Source organism: Solanum dulcamara, chromosome 10 (genome assembly GCF_947179165.1).
Source record: "Solanum dulcamara chromosome 10, daSolDulc1.2, whole genome shotgun sequence".
NCBI lineage: Eukaryota > Viridiplantae > Streptophyta > Magnoliopsida > Solanales > Solanaceae > Solanum > Solanum dulcamara.
In genome coordinates, this window is record NC_077246.1 from 58,290,958 (window position 1) to 58,314,165 (window position 23,208).

General features: G+C 34.9%; 1 protein-coding gene across 1 annotated transcript; it reads left to right on the forward strand.

Annotated features, from left to right (window-relative positions):
* The first annotated feature begins 1,846 nt into the window (after nucleotides 1-1,846).
* LOC129869827 (L-lactate dehydrogenase-like) lies at nucleotides 1,847-21,312 on the forward strand. Its single transcript, XM_055944426.1, has 3 exons — nucleotides 1,847-1,922; nucleotides 2,497-2,641; nucleotides 21,168-21,312. The coding sequence occupies exons 1-3, from the start codon at nucleotides 1,847-1,849 to the stop codon at nucleotides 21,310-21,312; spliced, it is 366 nt and encodes a 121-aa protein (XP_055800401.1).
* The last annotated feature ends 1,896 nt before the right edge of the window (nucleotides 21,313-23,208 follow it).

Here is a 23,208-nt window from a genome sequence, read left to right on the forward strand (position 1 = left end):
TAGATCCCTTTAAACATATTTCTCATCCTTTTCTTATGCCATGCCAAGTCCTAGAAACAGTGTTTCTGCCACAGGTGAAATTCTTGATATGGAAGGGTTTGTAATAGAGGACCCTAGTCCAGAGGGATTTAGGGTTCTTATACATTCCCTAAGCTAGGCCAGCTAGGAGAGCTTTATTCTTAACCTTGCTTTTCTGAAGACCTAATCCCCCATCCTTTCCCTCCTTAATGACAGTATCCCAGCCTATAAGGTGCAGTCTTTTCCTATCGAAGGTAGTTATCCATAAAAAATTCCTTTCGATTTTGTTGATGGTATTGAGGGTTTTTGTAGGGAGATGGTTATATTGCATGAGATGGGAAGAAATGCTTCCTAGTGAAGCTTTAGCTAGAACAGTTTTTCATGTCATGTTAAGGAAGTTGGTTTTTCTTACTAAGCTTAGCATGTATGGTGTCAATGATGTATTAGAAATCACCATGGATAGTTCTAGAGTGGAATATGGGGAAGCCCAAGTACCACCCAAAGGAATTGTCAGCATTTATATTGAGCATGTCAGAGCATATGGCTTTGTTTTCAGGGCTGCAGTTTTGGGACAGGATGACCTTAGATTTGGCCAGATTAAGCTTCTGTCAAGAGTCTTTGCAGAAAATTTCAAGGATGTTATTGGTGGTGTAAAATTTTTGGGGGTTTCCCTAGTGAACAAGGTCAAATCATCCTCGAAGAAAAAGTGAAAAATTTTAGGCCCAAACATAAAAATGTTAATGGGGGTCCAATACTTCAAGTGCACTACTTCCTCGATCTTTCTTGAGAGTCTTTTCATACAGTGGATGAAAATATAGAGGGATGGGGTCCCCTTGTCTTATGCCCCTGGAAGGAGTAAAGTAATCAGTTCTTGCCCCATTAAAAATAATAGCCATAGAGGAGGAGGTAATGCAATACATGGTAGGATTAGACAACTTAGGAGGGAAGTTGAAGTAGGCAAGGACCACTGTAATCTTTCAAAAGTTTTAAGGTCAGATTTTAGGATCATTCTAGACTTCTTTCCTTTTATTTTCCTGAAGTGGTTAATATATTATTGAATAATGATGGTATTATCAGAGGCTCTTCCCCAGCTACGAAGATTTCATTGGATTCCGGAAGCTCATAGCATTGGTCCGGCACTATTCCCAAAAAACTAGCTTGATTAGGCCCAATAATGTGGGGCAATGAAACTTTGATTCTCATGGCTATGATTTTTAGAGACAAACTTATAACTATTGTTACAAAGCCATTTGACTATAGTTTTTCATTATGTTAGCATTGTTACACTTAGGGATGAGACAGAGTAAGAAAGTGTTCATAGAAGGGTCCATGGTGCGGGAATCAAAGGTGATTTTATAGAATTTTGTGGTACTCCCACTAACGGAGTCACATTATTTCTAGTAGGAACATAGGGTGGAGTCCATCAGGTCCAAGGGATTTTAAGGGCTTGAAGGAATTTAGGGAACTCAAGATCTCTCTATTGCTTAGTGGAGAATCCAAGTAATCCTTCATGCTTGTAGTTAAAGAGTTAGTAGTGTTAAGTTATACCAGGTGCAATCTTTTAGAGGAATAGCGGTCTGTGGTGTAAAGCTTGATGAAAAAGAAAGTGATATGCTCCTTAACTTCCTTCTGACTATGGTATTCATTTCCTATTTCATCCTTCATGAAAAGGATTTTGTTCTTTCTTCTCCTATTAATGGTGGTTGTGTGGAAAACTTAGTGTTAGCATCTCATTACTAAGCCAGTTCATCCTTGATTTGATCCTCTAAAAATCTTCCTTGTGCTTCATAAGGCTATCATATAAAAGGAGGAGATTAGACTTAAGCTCATGGAGGAACTGGCTTCGAAGTGTGAGTTATGGTTAGAATCTATGGCATTCTTGAGCCATATAGTATCCGGTGAAGGTATACGAGTTGATTCATAGAAGATTAAGGCAGTAAAGAACTGGACCAGACCACATCTCCGACTGAGATAAGGAGTTTCTTGGGTTTGGATGGCTACTATAGAAAGTTTGTAGAGGGATTTTCATTCATATCATCTCCATTGACTAAGTTGATCCATAAGAAGACTAAGTTTCAATGGTCTGAAGCTTGCAATAAAAGCTTTCAGAAATTGAAAACCAGATTGACTACTACTCTAGTGTTATTCCTACCGAGGGAATAAATGATTTTGTGGTTTACTATGATGTGTCCAAAGTTGGACTTGATTGTGTATTGATGTAGAAAGGTAAACTCATAGTGTATGCCTCAAGACATCTTAAAATTCATAAGAGGAATTATCTGACTCATGACCTTGAGTTGGCGGTAGTGGTCTTTGCTTTAAATATATAGTGTCATTATTTCTATAACATACATGTGGATGTGTTTACTGATCACAAGAGTCTTCAGTATGTCTCCAGTTAGAAAGAGCTAAACTTGAGACAAAGAAGATGGCTTGAGCTGCTCAAGGACTATGATATGAGCATTTTCTACTATCCAGGTAAATCTAACGTTGTTGTTGATGCTCTTAGCATATTTTCCATGGGAAGTACTACTCATGTTGAGGAAGGAAGGAAAGTGTTGGCTAAGAAAGTGCATAGGCTTGTATGTTTGGAAGTTCGCCTTGTGGACTCAAGTGAAAAGTGGTATCATTGTTCAGAATGGGGTGAATCAACACTAGTGGTTGAAGTAAAGGAAAAAAAAGATCAAGACTCCATCCTATTTCAATTAAAGAAAGATGTTTATAATCAAAAAAGTGATGGCTTTTTCTCAAGAGAGAGATGGTGTTTTAAGATATCAAAATAGATTATGTTTTCCAAATATTTATGGACTTTGAGATAAGATCATGGAAAAGGCCCATAGATCTAGATGTTCTATTCATTCGGGTTCCACAAAGATGTACCATGACTTGAGAGAGGTCTATTGGTGGAGTGGTATGAAGAGTGATATAGCGGACTTTGTTTCAAAATACATGAACTGTCAATAATTCAAAGTTGAGAACCAAAGGTCATGTGGTATAGCTCAGGATATAAAACTTCCAGAGTGGAAGTGGGAGATGATCAATATGGATTTCATCATAGGCTTACCGCGATCTCACCGACAATATGATTTTATTTGGATAATTGTAGATCTACTGACTAAATCATCCCACTTCTTACCGGTTAAGACTACATATTCAGCAGAGGACTACACCAAATTATATATCTGAGAGATAGTCACACTTCATGGAGTTCTTCTGTCTATTATTTCAGATAAAGGTGCTCAACTCATTGCCCGCTTTTGGAATTCATTTCATAGAGGTCATGGCTCAAAGTTGAATCTTAGTAATGTATTTTATACTCAAACATATGGTCAAGCAGAGCATACGATCCATACTCTAGAGGATATATTGAGAGCTTGTGCCATTGATTTTAAAGTTAATTGAGATAACCACTTGCCTCTTGTAGAGTTTGCATACAATAATAGTTATCACTCAAGTATTCAGATGGATCTTTATAAAGCACTCTATTGGTGGAGATGTAGATCACTTATCGATTGGTTTGAAGTTGGTTAAACTGAGTTGATACTGCCAGACTTGGTTCATCAAGATATGGAGAAGGGTAAAATCATCCAAGAGAGATTGAAAACCGCATAAATTCATCAAAAGCTACACTGACGTTAGGCGAAGAGATTTAGAGTTTGAAGTAAATGATTGAGTGTATTTAAAGATTTCACCCATGAAGAGTGTTATAAGATTTGAGAAGAAGGGGAAACTCAGTCCCCATTACATTGGTCCCTATCAGATTACAAAGAGGATAGATTATGTAGCTTATGAGTTAGAACTACCATCAGAGTTAGCGGCAGTTCATCCAGTATTTCATATTTCTATGCTCACAAAGTGTTTAGGAGATCCTTCTCTCATTTTAATATAGAAAGCATTAGTGTGAAGGATAGCTTGTCTAATGAGGAGATTCCAGTTCATATTCTTGATCAATCAAAGTCTTATATAGGAATCAGTTTGTTGATGTAACACCCCAAAAAATTCTAAGCTATAACCTGAACCATTCTTCATATACCTACAGGGTCGAACGGGGTGATTCTTAATTTTGAATGGGTGTTAAGCTCAATTCTTTAGTGTAGGAATAGATTTGGAGATGTTTTAAGGTTACAAGAATCCTCTAGCACAGAGTTGAGTTGAAAGCTTTCTTACCGATTGAGTTTTGATATAAGATTTTTTATGGGTCAATTTTAAATGATCATATCTCCTGGAATATAAAGAATTAGGTATCCCATGACCTATTAAATTAAAAGAATCTGAGTCCTCTTTCTAATTCCACCGAGTTTGCCTCATTTGGATGTTTGAGTAAGAAGGTATGACCATTTTAGTGAATCCCTTTCGGTAGTCGTATTTTCACGGTTGCCCTTCACGGGCAGTGAAGAGGAATACGAGCCATGAAAAGGCCCCGTGGTCTAGCCTGGTGCAATATTAGATCATGGGCAAGGACCAAGAGAGGGACCATGACTCTGTGTGGCCTCCGTGGAAGTCACCCTCCAACCCAAAATTGAGCCTTCATCAATATGACCCCCACCATGGGCCATAGTTGGGTTCAGAATCCTTGGTGGCTCCTCCGTCCAGGGTTTGGTTCAGTTATTTACTGGTATTTTGGTCTTTACCCACTCTTTCATATTAATAGTTGGACTTTTTTAGGTCCTTCCCCATAACCTTAAAATACCCAAAACCCTTTTTAACCTTTCATTCTCTTTCAAACACCCAACATAAAAATCATTTGTCTAAGAATTTCTCTCCAAAGATCTTTCTTCTCTATCAAGCCAAGTTAGGGTTCCAAGGTCAAGATCTAGTCTCCATTGCTAGAAGCTTATGCCTAGGGATTTGAATTACCAAGGTGTGTGAGAATTCATTAATGGGCCCTTTCACTCATGGAATCCAAAGTTTTTCTCTCAAAACCTCTTATGAATTCTTCTTCAAAAATCCCTAATTCTATGATGTTGCATTGGTTCGTCTTACTTATGGTATATCTTATGATTATTGATCAAATTATGCATAATTCACATTATATTGCATGATTTCAAGATGAATTTCAATGACCAATGTTATATGATATTTTCAATTATGTTTTCAAGGAATTATTATCATGAATTTCAAGGGAATTTAATGAAAGTTTTATGAATGTTTAAAGGCTTATAAATGACTCATGAAAGTTAATAATGATGTTTTCAATGATGTTTTAAGCAAGTGGCCATTAATTAGTAAATATTTTCCCAAGATATGAAAAACAATCATGATTTTCCCAAGATTCTATATGAATGATGTATGATCATGATATGTAAAAAGAGCTATTCTTATGATTTTCAAGTATTTATGATGAACTTTGTATTACTAGATTCTTACCATCTTCAAAGTTTATGATATATTATATATGATATTCCGTTGAGAGTTGACCTAGCACTGAGTGGACCTTTGGATAAGAGGCTCACCCATTAAAAGAGGCATGAGATCGTTAGCAGAAATCCTATTGTCCCATAACTACGTACCACCATAGGAAGAAGGATCACCCCGTTAGTAGAGGCTTGATTTCTTGTAAAGGGTCACCTATTAGTAGAGGCTTGATTCCTTAGAAATGGTTACTCATTAGTTGAGGCTTGATTCCTTAGTAGATTAGTGGATCCACTTAGGCACGAAGGAGTCTACCTTGGCAAGTAGCTTCTCCCTTCTCGAAGTGGGTATTATCGAATTTTATTTAATAGCTCACATGGTCTTTAAGTATTGGTTACGGTCATATCCCACACCTGTTACCAAAAAGTTATAAGTTCCCATGATGATGATGTTTTGATGCATTGACCAATGATTATGATGTGTCAATATTTTCATGGTTTTACTCATATTTTAAGATATTGACCTTCCATCCCATGATTCATATTAATTATGTCCTATGTTTATTGTTCATGCATATTTCTCACATACTTAGTGCATTCCATGTACTAACACATACTTTTTACCTACATTGTATCATAATATCCCTACAGACGACCATCGCGCACCTCCTATTCGTGAGTAGAGTTTAGCCTAGACTAGCACTTCTAGTGAGTCCTCATGCTTCGAGGATAAGACACTTTATTTTTATTTACGTCATTTGATTTCTTCATTACTCTTATGTTGTCATGGGTGAGCTAGGAACTTGTCTTATGCCCCCATCTAGTAGTAGAGGCATGTTGGATATTTAGATTCTATGTCGTCTTTTATTTCGTATTTTAAGACTTATGCTCTATTTTGAGACCTTCTGCTTTTACGACTTACCTTTTTTGCTTTAAATACCTTATGAATGCTTTTGAATAATATGCTAGGAGCCTTGGTTGGGGTCCTCCGAGATTCCAATTGCCGTGTCGTGCCTAGGGCCTATCTTGGGATGTCATAGTTGAAGAGGCTACCTGGAAAGCTGAAGAGGACATCAAAAGTGAGATAAATTCATCCATTCATTCCTCCTAGTGTTGATTTTGAAGGTAATATTCTTTTCCCCATCTCGGATTCCATGTTTATTCGTGTGGTTGAGTGTTTTAAATTCTTGTATTATTTCGTGCCTTGTGTAAATTCTTAACTTGGTCATTATTCGAGGATGAATTATCTTAAAGTGGAGATATTATAGCACCTTAAAAAATCTTAACTCAATTTAGTCTAGAAAGCCCAAGAAAAAGTTAGAAAATTTTGCTGAAGTCTGACTTGTATGGGCACTATTTAGGGTTCCTATGAATTTTCACGGACCATAGATGGTCTCGTGGGGTTGAAAATTAGACATTGGAACTTAAACTAGGAACTATAGACCAATTCTACTGATCGTAGAAGCTTTTATGAGCCGTAGACCTGATCTGTAGATCAAGTCCTGAAACTTAGAATTTTCAAGTGTGCAGGACAACCACCTTTACTACCCATAGAAGGGTCTACAACACGTAGATGTGAGGCCTCAAAAGTTGAAAATTCGAAATGTTGAAGATTAAAAAGGAAAAACTGAGAAACTGAAGCTTGAGGCATAACAAAGTGGTTCGGCGACTCACCGAGTAGGATCTGCATATCACCAAGAGGTAGGTAAGCTCGCTTAAAGTTTCTAAAAAACTATGCTTAGAAATAGGGAGGTTTAGTGAGTAAGAGTTGGGTTGGCGACTCGCCAAACATGTTATGCGAGTTAAGCTACTTCGCCTAAATGTTCAGAAGAGTTAGCAGGAAAAGGAGAAATTAGGAGAAAGATAAGAATAATCAAGTGACTTTCCAAATGGGTTGGCGAGACAAGCCTATCTTGCCAAATTATTCTATAGATTCTAAGTAGCGAGGTGAGCTAGAGGTCGGCATCGCCAAAAAGGTCCCCCATCAATTTTAGTAAGGTTATTTCTGTCCTTTTCAACTCGTTTAACTCCTAGACTACATCATTTTGGACCTATTTCTAATCCTATAGCTACCTAAATCCTTCAAATTCCCATCATTCCCTCTCCAATCACTAATTACAATAATTCTCTCTCTTAAGCTCTTCCCCGAGGAATTATTTCTCTTCCAAGCTAAGGATTTTCAAGGTCAAGTTCAAATCTACAATTCAAGTTCATTTAGGGCTTTGATTTAATCAAGGTATGTGAGAATTCATCCATGAATCCTTCCATCCATGGAGTCCTAAGGTTTTTCTTCAATTTTCTATTCATGAATTATCTTTTAACCCTAATCTTATGAAATTGCATTGGGTCAATTTAATTATGGTTTATTTCATTATCATTGATCAAATATTCATGATTCAAGTTTAATTACATGTTATAAATTGAGATTTCATGGACCCATGCCTCATGCTATTTTCACGTATGAATTTATGGAATTATGATCATGGATTGATAAAGGATTTTATGAATGACTTATGAATGAATATCAAAGACTTATGAATGACTCATCAAAAATAATGAATGATGTTACAAGCAAGCATCGATGGTTGTGAAAGAATTTGGTGAAAGGTTTTCTCACCTACTCATCGAATTCATAAAGATGAAAGGTTTTCTTATACTTATATGAATCACCATGTTAATGAGCTACTTTTATGACTATTTTATGATATGGATTGGTATTTATTATTTTCTTTTCTAATGTTTTTAATGACTATGAATTATGACTTTCATTGGGATATTGATTAAGCACCAAGGGGGGTTCGGTCCGAAAGCACAAGAAGCTACACAAAGGACTCTAGTAGCAACCTCTAGTCCCAAATTATATTACCCCGTAGGTTTACTTTTATGGCCTAGCTAGTGTATCTACATATATTTTATGATGTTATGATGTTCTCACGTAGTCTACCTTGGCAAGTTCTCTCTTTTTTTGGTGTGGGAGTAATACCAGATTCCATGTTATAGCTCACATTATCTTATATGTCAATTAAAGATCCTATTCCACATATCTATATGCTATGTTTACAAGCTTGTGATGATGATTTTATGATTCAGTGACAACATGATTATGACATTCAAATGTTTTCAAGTTTTACACATGCTTTAAAGATATTGATCATGCATCACATGTTTATATTGTTTATGTTCGATTATCATTGTTAATGCATGCTTCTCATGTACTTAGTGTATTCTATGTACTAACTCATTCTTTTTGCCTACATTATATCATAATATAGGTTTCAACGATCATCATGCACCTACTACTCATGACTAGAGATTGAGTACTACTTCTCCTTTTGGTGAGTCCTCATGTTTCGAGGATGTGACATTTCATTTCTCTATATTTCCTTATGACTTTCATTCTTATGTCGGTGAGCTAGGAACATATCCCAACCCCCATCCATAGTAGTAGATACATGTTAGATGTTCATGGACACTATGTTGTCATGTTCTTTTGGAGTTAATTTCTCTTTTTTTGAGATATTCATGTTGAGACTTTTGTTTTGCATTTATGATTTAGTCTTTTTGTTTCATTTTCCTTATGTATTCTTATGTATAATATGCTAAGAGGCTTGGTTGGAATCCTTCAAAATTCTAGTCACCATGTCATGTCTAGGGCCTAGCTTGAGTTGTGACAAACTTGGTATCAGGCCATAAGGTTTAAAGTATACTAGAGAGTCTAACATGCTGCGTCGAGTAGAGTCTAGTTCATGGGTGTGAAGCGTGCCACATCGATGAATGAGAGGCTATGAGGTGTTTTAGGAAAGTTCACTTCTTTCATTATCTTATCATACGATAGAGTTGAATTCTAAGGTTTTTCCTTCTAATGCTTTCTCTTTATGATTATAGAATCATGCCTCCATGAAGATTTTCTACAGTAAATAATGTTGAGGAGGAGAAACAAGCTCCAAATGACCCTTTGAATGAGCAAGTCTCTCATGTGGAGTTTTGAGGTGCTTTCCAAGTGCTTTCTCAAGCCATGGTGGCTCAAGTTAACAGAGAGGTAGTTTCTCTCGTGAATCCAAATGTGGTTGTACAACAAAAAAGGTTTGTGATTTCATGAGGATGAGTCCACCGAAGTTTCATGGGTCAAAAGTGGATGAAGATCCACAAGAATTTATGGTAAGCATTCACAAAATATTGGAGATTATTGGGGTAAGACCGGTGAATATGGCAGAGTTGGTTGCTTACCAATTGAAAGGAATTGCTAGAATTTAGTTAGATTAATAGAAAGGTAAGCGAGTTGGAGAAGCGGGTCCTATTGCTTGGGAAGAATTCAAGGAGGTATTTCTTGACAATCTCTTTCCCCTTAAGCTAATGGAGGCTAAAATTTGAGACTTCATAAACTTGTGGCAAGGTAACATGAGTGTGAGGGAGTATATCTTCAAGTTTACAAAGTTGTCAAAATATGCTCCTTTTATGGTTGCTGATCTAAGGGCTCGTATGAGTAAGTTCATTTCGGGTGTGTCATACTTGGTGGTCAAAGAATGTAGAACTGCCATGCTAATTAAGAAGATGGACTCTCTAGGCTTATGACACATGCCAAACATATAGAAGAGTAAAATATGAAAGAGAGGTCTAGAAGGGAGTTCAAGAGGGCTTAGACTGATGGTGGAGAGTTTTCTCATGATAAGTCCGGTAATGGTGGTCGTCCTAAATTTTGTCAAAAGTACTCCGACCAAAATTCTTCAAACAATCCAGCTCTAAAATTCAATAAGGATAGGGTGTCCAACCCTAAGGTTTAAAGAGGTGATCTAAGTGGTCAAGCCATTTCCCCGTGCAAGAAGTGTGGGAGGAACCATAGAAGAGAATGCTTGGCGGGATCGGGTGCATGCTATAGTATAGTGAGCCGGGTCATCATCGAAGGATTGTAGAGGTGGTGGTTGAACCAGGCTCAAACTCAGACTACAAGCCGACAAGTTCAGCAGGCTGCTATTATAGGTTTCGATGGCGGTCAACGCCAAAACTGATTTTATGCTCTTCAGACTAGGAAGGATTTGGAGGAATCTCCCGATGTGGTTACCGATATGTCAAATTTTTTAAGTTCGATATCTATACATTATTAGATCCGGGTGCTATTCTATCATTTGTTACTCCTTTTCTTGCTATAAAGTTTGTTCTTAGTCTTGAAACTTTGTTAGAGCCTTTTTCAATCATACTCCTATTAGTGATTCAGTTTTGGCTTAAAGAGTCTACAGAAATTGTCCAGTCTCAGTCTTTCATAAAATCACCTCAGTTGATCTTGTAGAGCTTCATATGATCAATTTCTATTTTATTCTTGGTATGAATTGGTTTCATGGATTTTATGCTTCCATACGTTATAGAACTCCTGTGGTTAGGCTTCAGTTTCCTAATGAGTCAGACCTAGAATAGAAAGGTTGTAATTCCATATTTAAAGGCCAATTCATCTCGTGCCTTAAATCTCAAAAAATAATTTCCAAAGATTGCATTTATAATCTAGTCTGGGTTAGAGATACAAACTCTAAAGATCCTACTCTTGAGTAAGTTTCGGTTGTCATTGATTTTTCAAAAGTATTTTCCGATGATCTCCCTGGTCTCCTTCCTGAAAAGGAGATAGACTTTGATATTGATCTTCTGCCTGACACCCAGCCTATCTCTATTCCTCCTTACCAATGGACCTGATGAAACTTAAAGAGTTAAAGTATCAGTTGTTGGATAGGATTTTTATTAGACCACGTATCTCTCATGGGGTGCTCCAATTCTCTTTGTTAGGAAAAAGGATGGTTCTCTCCGAATGTGTATTGACTACCGACAAATGAACAAAGTCACCATTAAGAATAAGTATCTCATTCCAAGGATTGATGACTTGTTCTATCAACTTCAAGGAGCAAGCTACTTTTCAAAGATTGATCTTTGGTCGGGTTACCATCAACTTCTAGTAGGGAAATATGACATTTCGAAGACGGCTTTTAGAACTCGATATGGTCACTTTGAATTTTTGGTTTTGTCTTTTGGATTAATGAATGCTCCTACAACTTATATGGATTTGATAAGTAGGGTGTTCAAGAAATATTTGGATATATTTGTTATTATATTCATTGATGATATATTGATCTATTCTCGGAGTGAGGATAAGCATGCTAATCATTTGAGGATTGTCTTGAAAATCCTCAAGGAACATCGTTATTTCCTAAGTTAAGCAAGTGTGAGTTTTGGTTGAGGTCAGTTGTTTTCTTTGACCATATTGTCTTTGGTGAAGGTATTATGGTGGATTCTAAGAAAATTAAAGCGGTTAATAATTGACTTAGACCTTTGTCTCCTTCTAATACTTGAAGTTTCTTGCGCTTAGACATTTATTATAGATGGTTTATGGATTGATTCTCCTCTATTGCATCGCCTTGATTACTTTGACTCAAAAAAGGTAAAATTTCAATAGTCCGAGGCATGTGAGAAATGTTTCGAAGAGTTGAAAGATAGGCTTTCTTCCTCTTTGGTGTTGATTTTACCAGAAGGATCCGATGGATTCGTTGATTATTGTGATGCTTCAAGGGTTGGTCTTGATTGTGTTTTGGTACAAAATGATAAGGTCATGACCTATTCTTCTTGGCAACTTAAGGTGCATGAAAATAACTATCAGACTCAAGACTTGGAGTTAGTGGCAGTTGTGTTTGCTTTGAAGATTTGGAGACACTATCTCTATTGTGTCCATGTTAATGTATTCACTGACCATAAGAGTTTACAATATATGTTCAACCAAAAGAACTTGAACCTTCGACAAAGGAGATGACTTGATTTGTTGAATAATTATGATATGAGTATGGTGTACCATTCGAATAAAACAAATATGGTTATTGATGCTCTTAGAAAATTGTCTATGAATAGTATTGCCCATATTGAAGATGAAATGAAAGAGTTAGTTCATGATGTTCATAGGATAGTTCGTTTGGGTGTTCGCTTGGTTGATTCAAAGGATGATGTTGTAGTGTTTCAACATGGTTCCAAATTATACCTTGTGGCAATTGTAAAAACAAAATAAGATAATGATCCTACTTTGGTTGTGTTTAAGAAAGCGGTTGCCAAAAAAACTATTGAGGCTTTCTCTCAAGGGAGAGATGGTGTACTTAGATATCAAGGCTGATTGTGTATGGTCCCGATGTTGATGGATTGAGAGAAATGATCTTGTATGAAGCTTATAGTTCACGGTATTCTATTCATCCATATTACATAAAGATGTATAGAGATTTGAGGAAAGTGTATTGGTGGAATGACATAAAAAGGGATATTACGGAGTTTGTGGCAAAATGCCCAAATTGCCAACAAGTAAAGGTTGAGCATAAAAAATTGGGAGGTTTAGCTCAAGATGTTGAGATTCCTACTTGGATGTGGGAACACTTGAATATGAATTTTATTACAGGTTTGCCTTGTACCCGTAGGCAACATGATTTGATTTGGGTGGTGTTTATCGAATGACTAAATCAATGAATTTTCTTCCCGTTAAAACTTCCTATCCAGCTGAGGACTCGACTACAATTTATACTCGAGAGTTGGTTAATATTCACGGAGTTCCGTTATCTATCATTTTGGATTGAGGTAATCAATTTACATCTCAATTTTAGAGGTTTTTCCAAAAGGGTCTTGGTACTCAAGTTAAGCTTAGCATGACTTTTCACCCACAAACCGATGGTCAAGCCGAGTGTACTATTCAAACATATGAAGACATGGTGAGAGCTTTATAATTGACTTCAAGGGTATTTGGGATGATCGCTTGCCTTTGATCGAATTCGCTTGTAGCAATAACTACCATTCTAGTATTCAAATGGATCTGTTTGAGGCTTTATATGGTAGGATATTTAGGTCCCTTATCGGTTGGTTTGAAGATGGTGAAGTTTCCTTGATAGGTCTCGAGTTGGTGCATGAGGATATGGAGAAGTTTAGACTCATTAAATAAAGATTGAAGACCTCCCAAAGCCGACAAAAGTTCTATTCGGATGTAAGAAGAAGGGAACTTGAGTTTGAGATTAATAATTGCGTTTACTTAAAAACCTCACCCATAAAGGGTGTAATGCATTTTGGCAAAAAAGGGAAGCTTAGTCCTCGATATGTGAGCCCATGCCAAATTTTGAGACGGTTTGGCAAGGTGGCGTACGAGTTAGATTTGCATTCGCAGTTAGCATCTTTCCATCCGATATTTCATGTGTCTTTGTTGAATAAGTGTGTTAATGATCCTAGATCAATTGTACCCTTAGATAGTGTGAGTGTGAATGAGAGTTTATCCTATGAAGAGATTCCAGTTGGGATTCTACACCGACATGTTCGAAAGTTAAGAAATAAAGAAGTTGCATTTGTTAAGGTTTCATGGAGGCACTAAGAGGTTGAAGGTACAATATGGGAGGCCTAAGCCGATATGATGTCACTTTATCCTCATCTTTCCCTTCCATTCCAAGTTGAGGTATTAAGTTCATTTATGATGATTCCTTCGAAATCATGTATCTAAGTCATTCTCGAGCTTTCATATGCATACATATTTATAAAATGAGTTTTAAGAATCTTGATTTATCTTTGGATTGAGTATTCCATGTTTTATGTATTTTACTATGTTATTACATTCATGTTGGGCTGCTATATCTCTTTTTCTACTCCTTTCATGTTCGTTTAGTCCCTGTTCGAGATGAATGTTCCCAAGGGGGAGATATTGTAAGGCCACAAAAGTTTAAAATTCGAAATGTTGAAGGTTAAAAAGGAAAACTGAGAACCTGATGCCTGAGGCTTGCCAAACTGGTTCAGCGACTCACCGAGTGGGATCAGCATATCGCCAAGAGATAGGTAAGCTCACTTAAAGTTACTAAAAAAAGTATGCTTAGAAGGAGGGAGGTTTGGTGATTAAGAGTGGAGTTGGCGACTTGCCAAATGTGTTATGCGAGCTAAGATACTTCTCCAAAATGTTCAGAAGAGTTAGTAGGAAAAGGAGAAATTAGGCGAGAGATAATAATAAATCGGTGACTCTCCGAATGGGTCGGCGAGACAATCCTATCTCGCCAAATTATTTAAAGATTCTGATCAGGTTCCTAATACCATTTGTCAAGGTGATCTAGAGGTCAGAGACTCGCCGATCAAGACAGAGAGCTCAACCAACCTCGCCAAAAAGGCCCCTCGTCAGTTTAATTAAGGTTAATTTCATCATTTAACTCCTAGACTACGTCATTTTGGACCTATTTCTAATCCTATAACAACCCAAACCCTTCAAATTCTCCTCATTCCCTCTTCAATCACTAATACAATAATTCTCTCTCTAAAGCTCTTCCTCAAGGAATTTCTTCTCTTCCAAGCTAAGGATTTTCAAGGTCAAGTTCAAGTCTCCTATTCAAGTGCATTTAAGGCTTTGAGTTAATCAAGATATGTGGGAATTCATCCATGGACTCCTAATGTTTTTCTTTAATTCTCTTTTCATGAATTATCTTCTAGCCCCAATTCTTATGAATTTGTATTTGTCAAGTCAATTATGATTTATTTCATTGTCATTGATCAAATTATGCATGATTCAAGTATAATTATACGTTTTCAATTGAGATTTTATGGACCATGCCTCATGCTATTTTCAAGTATGAATTTATGGAATTATGATTGAATTTTATGAATGAATATCAAGGACTTATGAATGACTCATGAAAAGTGATGAATGATGAAGCAAATATCGATGGTTATGAAAGAATTTCTCACACACTTATGATAAAAGGTGAAAAGTTTTCTTACCTACTCATGGATTCATAAAGATGAAAAATTTTCTCATACTTATGTGAATCATCATGTTAATGAGCTACTCTTATAACTATTTTATAATGTGGAGTGGTATTCATTATTGCCTTTTCTAATGATGTTAATGACTATAAATTATGACTTCCGTTGGGATATTGACTAATCACCGAGAGGATTTTGAGGTGGAGTTCGATCCGGAAGCTCAAGAAGCGCCCCAAGAGAACTCTACTAGCAACTTCTAGTCTCAAAATATATTCCCACCCCATAGGTTTTTTTTATGGCCTAGATATTGGATCCCCATATAGCTCATGATGTTATGATGTTCTCACGGAATCTACCTTGGCAAGTAGTCTCTCTGTTTTTGGTGAGGGAGTAACATCGGATTCCATGTTATAGCTCGTATGATTTTATATGTCAGTCAAAGGTCCTATCCCTAATATTTATATGCTATGTTTACAAGCTTGTGATAATAATTTTATGATGCATTGACCACATGATTATGATATTCAAATGTTTTCAAGTTTTACTCATGCTTTAAAGATATTGAGCCTGCATCACATGTTCATATTTTTTATGTTCAATTATCATTGTTCATGCATGCTTCTCACATACTTAGTGAATTTCATGTACTAACACATACTTTTTGTCTACATTATATCATAATATAGGGTCCGACGATCATCACGCACCTACCACTTGTGGCTCGAGATTGATTACTACTTCTCCTGTTAGTGAGTCCACATATTTTGAGGACGTGAAATTTTGTTTCTCTATATTTACCGATGAATTTCATTCTTATGTAGGTGATCTAGGAAAATTTCCTAAGCCCCATATTTCAAAGGAACTTCTACGGGATGTCTTTTATGACCCGTAGAAGTTTCTACGATATGTAGGTCGATTCATAAATGGCCCCAGTCAGTTTTAATGAAGGTTATTTCCATCTTTTCCCACACTTTCTAAGTCCAAGCCTTGACGTTTAGGGACCAAAATAAGCCCCTTATTAGTATCATTCAACCCTTTTGTTTCCATAATCACTTCTAAGACTTACAACACTGATTCAAGTGGTAAAAAACTAGGGTTTCGAGCATATTCTTTGAGTTCTTCAAGTTTTGTCAAAAACTAGGGTTTCGAGCATATTCTTTGAGTTCTTCAAGTTTTGTCAAGAACATCATTCTTCCAGGTATATAAGGCTAATCAGAGTGTTGGACTAAGTTCGTCCTCATGCTCTACATCTAAATTCAGTCAGTAAAAGTTTAAGTTAGGGCTTCAACTCAATTCACATTGAGTTTTCAAATAAGTTATGATTCTTTCATTGAGTTTTATGTACGTTTATCAAGATTGTTCTTAATTACATAATTCTAATCCTTGAATTGTAGTTCATGATTATTTTCACATGAACCCAAATTGAGTTGTTTCATTGCTTGTTATTTTGTATTAATTTTCAGATTTAAAAGAAAGAGTATTTCAAAACTAAGAGTAAAGGAAGTGTTTTTGAGGGAACACAAGTGTTTCAAGTGCATTGTTTAAATCGTGAAGTTTGCATTACTGACTTTGTACATGATTTCAGAGTTGGTTAAGTTTCAGTATTAAGTATTACTTTTATTTTGAGGATGAGTTTGAACCAGTCAGAGTTAAGTTTCAAAGAAAGTTAAGAGAAGCATTTTTGCATGTTTTACTCAAAGTTATAGTATGAGCACTTATTGTAGGTTTTGGGAGTAGTATCGAGCATTCATTTGGGTAAGAGTTCAGAAAACTCAAGTCCCATAAACTACATTGCATCATAGGATAGGATTGTACCGTAATTCAGGTAACTCCTAACTTGCCTCTGAGAAGGCTTATAGATAAATTCACAAGTTAAAGTTGTTGTCATATACCTTGACAAGGTATATGATGTCTCTGGCAACATGGGCAAGACATTTTGTCATCACGAAGCTCATAGTGATGGTTGTCAGTTAGAGAAACTCCCCAAGAAAGTAAAGTTACCTTATTTTAAAGTTGCTTCTGTTGCATATATTACTGGGAAAGCTTAAATAGTTTTTACTTCATGTTTATGTTCCATTTTAGTTGAGTTATGTTCAGTCTTTTAGTTCAGTTATTTGTCACATTCAGCCATATTACATACCATATATTTCATGTACTGACTTCATTTGATGCTTCATATTTTTATGATGCAGACACAGGTGTTAGAGATCATCCACAAGCACTTCATTGAAGATCACTTTTCGTCAACTCTTGGTAAGACCTCCATGCTTTCGGAGGAGCTCCTTTACAGTTATTTCATTTAGGATTAGTAGTCATTTTTAAAGGTTTCATGGACAAAGATAGAGTTCGAGTCAGTTAGTCTCGCAGTTGATTTTTTTTTGAAAATAATGTTTATTGCTTATTATATTCAGATATTTCAGAAAAGTTCATGAGTTTACATTTTTTTAAGTGCTCACTTCTTTCAAAGCTTTTACTATCAACTTAAGTCTTCGGCTAAGTAGTCATCCTGATCAAGGTTCGCTTGGGACCATCAATGGTTTTCGAGTGTCGGCCACGCCTAAGGTGTAGACTCAATGTGTGACAAAAGGAAACAGAATTTGTAACAATAAACTATATCAGAAAAGAATAAACTGAACCCACTGAATGCACAGTGTGTCCTTAAGAAAATTATTTCCCTCAAGTACCCGATGTTAGTGGAATATATCTTCGCAGGATAGAATAATTTTACTCACCAGTGTAGCGATAACAATTGTGTCCGCAAACCACTCAATGGGAGCAAAGTACACTAGAATACTAGATTTAGTTGTGTAGAAGAATAAGAAGTTCAAAAAAATTTCGTAGTGAAAAGTCTAAGGAATCCCATGTATTTATAGCCACGAAGTACTGTTTCTGAAAGTTTGCAACCTTTCAGAACAGTCACTTAAAAAATGAATGTTTCGGGATGTTTGCAACCCTTCAAAACAGTTATTAAAATCGGCGGAATTTTTTAAAATAAAACAGTAAAGACAGTTTAAATAAAACGGGAAAGAAGCTGAATCAGGTTATGTGCATCCGATTCGGAACTGGGTCATTTCGGGTTGGATATTTAATGATTAATTAATTAATTAATTAAATGATTAGAGAAGTTGAAGCCAAGTGAGCAACGACGACGGTGCAAGGGGGTCACTCTTTCTAATCCTTTTAACTTTAACGAGTAGAAGTGTTTCATTATTTAAACACTTGAACTTTTCTTTCCACCACCAATGAAAAAGAAAAGTTTTTTACTAAAGAAAAAAGGAACGCTTCATATTCCCTCCTTTCATATTCTCTCGATTTCCAATTTATTTTTGCTATACCTGACAAGATGATATACGAAAATGCCAAGTATAAATGTCTGCTTAACATATATAATATATCTTATTGAGCTAACATGTATGAACGTAAGATGTAAATGTCTGCTTGATAAGATATAAATGTCTGCTTAAGAGATATAACAGATATCTAACATCATATGATATTTCAGAAGTGCACAGGAGAAAATGTCATATATAGTCTTTTAACTATAGGAGTAGGTCTAAAATGGTCCCTTAATTATATATTTATCGGATTTAGTCTTTTAATTATTTAAAAGCTTATTAGGTTTGGTTCCTTAACTATATACTTACCGGCAGTGGCGGAGCTAAACTTTTTGCAATGGGTATGCAAAATTTTTAAAAGTAACGAATATTTTTTTTAAGTGAGTAGGATTTATATCCATCTTGCTCAACCTAGCGATTTTATTATCAATATCGTCAATAAAAAAATCTATTAAACACAAAATGTCTGAAAAAAATATTAATCTCCAATTTGATTTGCTTTAAAAAATACATGATAAATTATATCAATTGAAATAATAATTTTATAATGAATGCACCGAGATTTTACCGAATACATATCACACAGTCAAAAAAAGTATTAATTTTTACTTAAATTTAAAGTTATTTTTCAATCTATCTATTTTGCTGCTTCTATATTTCAATGGATGTACGTTAAATTTCTTTTGTTTTGATAGAAAATGTATAAGAATTCTAACCAAAAGTTTCAAATCTCTAGATTCACTTACGAAATTATTGAAAAATTAACCTTTTATGAACTGTTTTTTTCTCAAATCTCCTACTAACCTACTTAGGAGGAAATGAAAAAGTGTAATTGCATATAACCTTTTCTTCTAATTCTTTTAGTAGAAATTAATTTGACATATTATTTTATATTTGATATAAATATACATCTAAATTAAGATTTTAGTTAAATTTAATATTTTCTTTGTTTTGATTTATGTAGCACAGTTAAAATTTTGAGATTCAAGTTTTTAAATTAAGATCGTGAATTAGAAAATAATAGCTTTTGAAACAAAATTTAAATATTAGAAAATTATTTAAAAAATAATACAAATCACAATAATTAACAATGTAACATATTTCAAAGACAAAAAAATCTTTAACTTTTTTTGATTGACTCTCAATATTTCAATAATATCATATAAATTGAAATGGAGAAAATAACTATTAAATAAACATTATCAAATTACTCCTAAAAAAAAGTAAAATATAACTTTGATTTGAGAGAGTGATGTGAGATTAGGTGGACCCACAAAATTTCTTTCTGAAAGAATTGTGTTAATAATATAACAGTGAATTAGACAAAGAAAAGAAATAAAAATCATACATGACGGGGGGATTCAAACTCCCGCCCTCAACACGTTTGAGCACTATTTCTACTCCGCCAAAGGCACTACCGCTTTTAAGGATGTGCAAAACAGATTATATATTAACATTTAATAAATTTTGACTTATACAAATAGTGTAATTTTTTAAGGAAGGGCGTTCACTTGCACACCCTTTCTAGGCAGTAGCTCTGCCCTAGCTTATCAGTTTTAGTCCCTTAACTATACATTTATCGATTTTAGTCGTTTTAAGTATTTAAAAACTTTTCATGTGTGGTCTTTGTCCACTTTTATATAAATAACTTAGGTTTATATTAACGGAGTTCATACCTTAGTTAAATTCAAATCTTAACCAATTTTTTCAGATGTTTCTCTCTCCCCACTACATTTTCTTCATATTACTCTTATGAAAAAAAGCTTAACCTCAATGATTCAAAATAAAATTCATGAGGAAAAAAATAAGTCATAGCTTTTTTTAATGGAGGATAAAATGAAGTATATAACTGCTACTAATGGCTTGAATATGCTAAAATTTATTATAAAAAGAAAAAAATTATTATCCATTATGTGTGGGGAGAGGTTTATTTATATTTAATAGAAATTTATGGCAATGAGAATAACATTAAAAGTTCTTTTCTCGCATGTTTTAATTCCAAATCTTGTACTCCGACGACTTTATTGAAGGGAGTTTGTTTAATTTTTCAGAAGGTGAACTTTATAAAATGGTAGATTTGCAACTTTTGTTTTTTTAGTTTTCAAATAGATTGATTTTATTATTCTGTTTATTTTATTTTACGTAGAAAAAATTGAGTAATGAGATCAAATCTTTATTTTTTATGGTATGAAAAATAAAATTAATAAATTCGTGTTGATTATGAACCGTCAACCACTAAAGAAGGAAATATAACATATTCAAGTCATTAGCAACAATAATATGATTCATTTTATCATCCATTGAATAAAATTAGGACTTAATTATATTTTCTTCTTCAATAATTTTATTTTGAATCGTTGAAGTTATTGTTCTTTTCATAAGAGTAATTTGAATTTGAAGAATAACAAGCATGGAGAGAGAAACAATTGAAAAAATGGATTAAAGATTTAACTTTAGGAAGACATAAGTTCCATTAATATAAACCTAAGTTATTTGTATTAAACAAATGGACAAAGACCAAATTTGATAAGTTTTTAAATACTTAAAAGACTAAAACCAATAAGTGTATAGTTAAGAGACTAAAATCGGTAAGTGCATAGTTAATGGACCAAACTTGATAATTTTTTTGAATAGTTAAAGGACTAAATTCAGTAAATACATAGTTAAGGGACCATTTTAGACCTACTCCTGTAATTAATGGACTATTTTTGACTTTTTGTGTTGTGCACAGTGCATATGGAGTGATTTTTCTGAAAGGTTACACATCATGGACAATTGACTACTCTGTTGCTAACTTGGCTCGAACGATCCTTCGCAATCAACGAAGGATTCACCCTGTTTCGGTTCTTGCAAAGGGATTCTATGGCATTGATTGAGGCGATGTGTTCTTATTGAGCTTCCCTGTACAACCTTTTCATTTGTACTCATATTAATTAGATCCTTTGAATGTGTATCCCTTCAAATTCCTAAGAGTGTAGCAAAATGACATGTATTAGGAGTCGTTTGATATAATGCATTAACAAACTAATGCTTGCATTAGTTATACAGTCTATTATGTATTAAGGTGTGTATTACTAATATCATGAATTTTTAGATATTTTAGTGTAACAGAATATAATGCATGCATTAGCATGGTTAAAGACTCAATTACTCTTCAAAACCCTTTTTGCATCTTTTCAACCATAATTGTGCAGGATATCTTTGCAAATAAATATTTTTATTCGATACATGCTATTTTTAATACATCAAACTAAACAATGCATAAGAAATAATCTATGTATAATTAATGCAAAAACAACTAATACAAACATTATTAATGCAAGCATTAATAAAACACACTATTTAACATTATTTTTATACACATTATTTTTATGTGAACGTTGTTCAAGTATATATACTTATTATGAAAGTAGAAACGTTGATAGAAGATATAAATTTGTTTCTTATTTTTTTGTTGCTTTTTTGTACAACGTATATTTACAATTTCCTACAATAATGTTAAAGGCACTATTCTAAAATTAAAGGGTGGGGTATTTTGGGTATTCAATTCGAATCATTCCAACATCTAGATCTTCAACAGTCGAACTCAATAAAGAAAACATCAACTCGAACCAAGGAAAAAAGAAGTTACTTTCAACATCATCGTTGATGGTACGAATAGAAGTGGATATTTGATCTTTATTTCATCCTTATAGGACCGACTATCCTTGATTTTAACACTTTCAATGGGAACTACCAACAAAGGATCTCCCAAGCACTCCTTTGATCATCGAGACATGAAACACTGGACGAATGACGACTATCTCACAAGGTAACTCCAATTCACGAGTGACATCTCCAATCCTCTTCACACTATAGCAAGGCCAATATATCGGTGCCCAATCTTCCCCTTCTTTCCAAGCCTCATAACACCCTTCACGTATATCCAATCATTCACCTCAAACTTCAAGTCTTTTCCCCTCACCTCAATTCTCACACTCACTAAAATGGTTTTCACTTCCTCCCTAACTTGGTGAACTAAGTCTGGTCCAACCCACTCAAAGATACAGAACTTACTCACTAGAAGACAAAATACCAGGGATGAGAAAAGAACTACAACCTCGAATTCTCCCCTCAACATTCCACTTACCAAGTTCAAGCCTAGCTCTAAGTCCCGAGGTGCTAGTCCTAAGAAGATCATACTTTTACAAATCTAACCCTCGAATTCATACTCTATACCTCCATAAGGACCTTTTACTTATAGAATACTACTCCTCCCTACCACTTCATACAAACACTCACAATCATTACCCAAAAGTCATCAATAGCCTACTACCTTCACTCTAATAGTGACAACCACACACTCAAGCCTCTCACTCTAACCACCTCAACCACATCTAAGAATTATCAAGCCTACTTTAACACCTCTACCTTCATTATTTCATGAGCTCTTACATAAAGACATACTCTTACCTATTTATTGCATATTGCAGGGTTTCATCTCGCTCCTCTTCCACACCTCTATTCTTAACAAGAAAAGTACAACACAACTATCACAATCAGGAAACACTCACTCTCCCCTATCTGCTCTCACTCAACTCAGTCTACTATCACCAACATTATTATCAAAACTGCAAAGGAAGAATCCCTGAAATTTTTTAGAGCAAAAAGTCATAAGCACGATTCATTCAAGAAAGTCTTATCTGGGAACATCCATAACTAATATGATCTCTCTAGTCTTTCAGGGCCTATCATGAGTTTATGGAGCTATACATATTGTGAAACTTAAGTCA

What these genes read in the sequence shown, in the direction of transcription:
- LOC129869827 (XM_055944426.1), top strand. Translation starts at nt 1,847, where the DNA reads ATGGAGGAACTGGCTTCGAAGTGTGAGTTATGGTTAGAATCTATGGCA. An exon ending in CCATATAGTATCCGGTGAAG is followed by an intron (nt 1,923 to 2,496) that starts GTATACGAGTTG and finishes TCTACTATCCAG; the next exon opens with GTAAATCTAACGTTGTTGTT. An exon ending in GTGGACTCAAGTGAAAAGTG is followed by an intron (nt 2,642 to 21,167) that starts GTATCATTGTTC and finishes TGTTGTGCACAG; the next exon opens with TGCATATGGAGTGATTTTTC.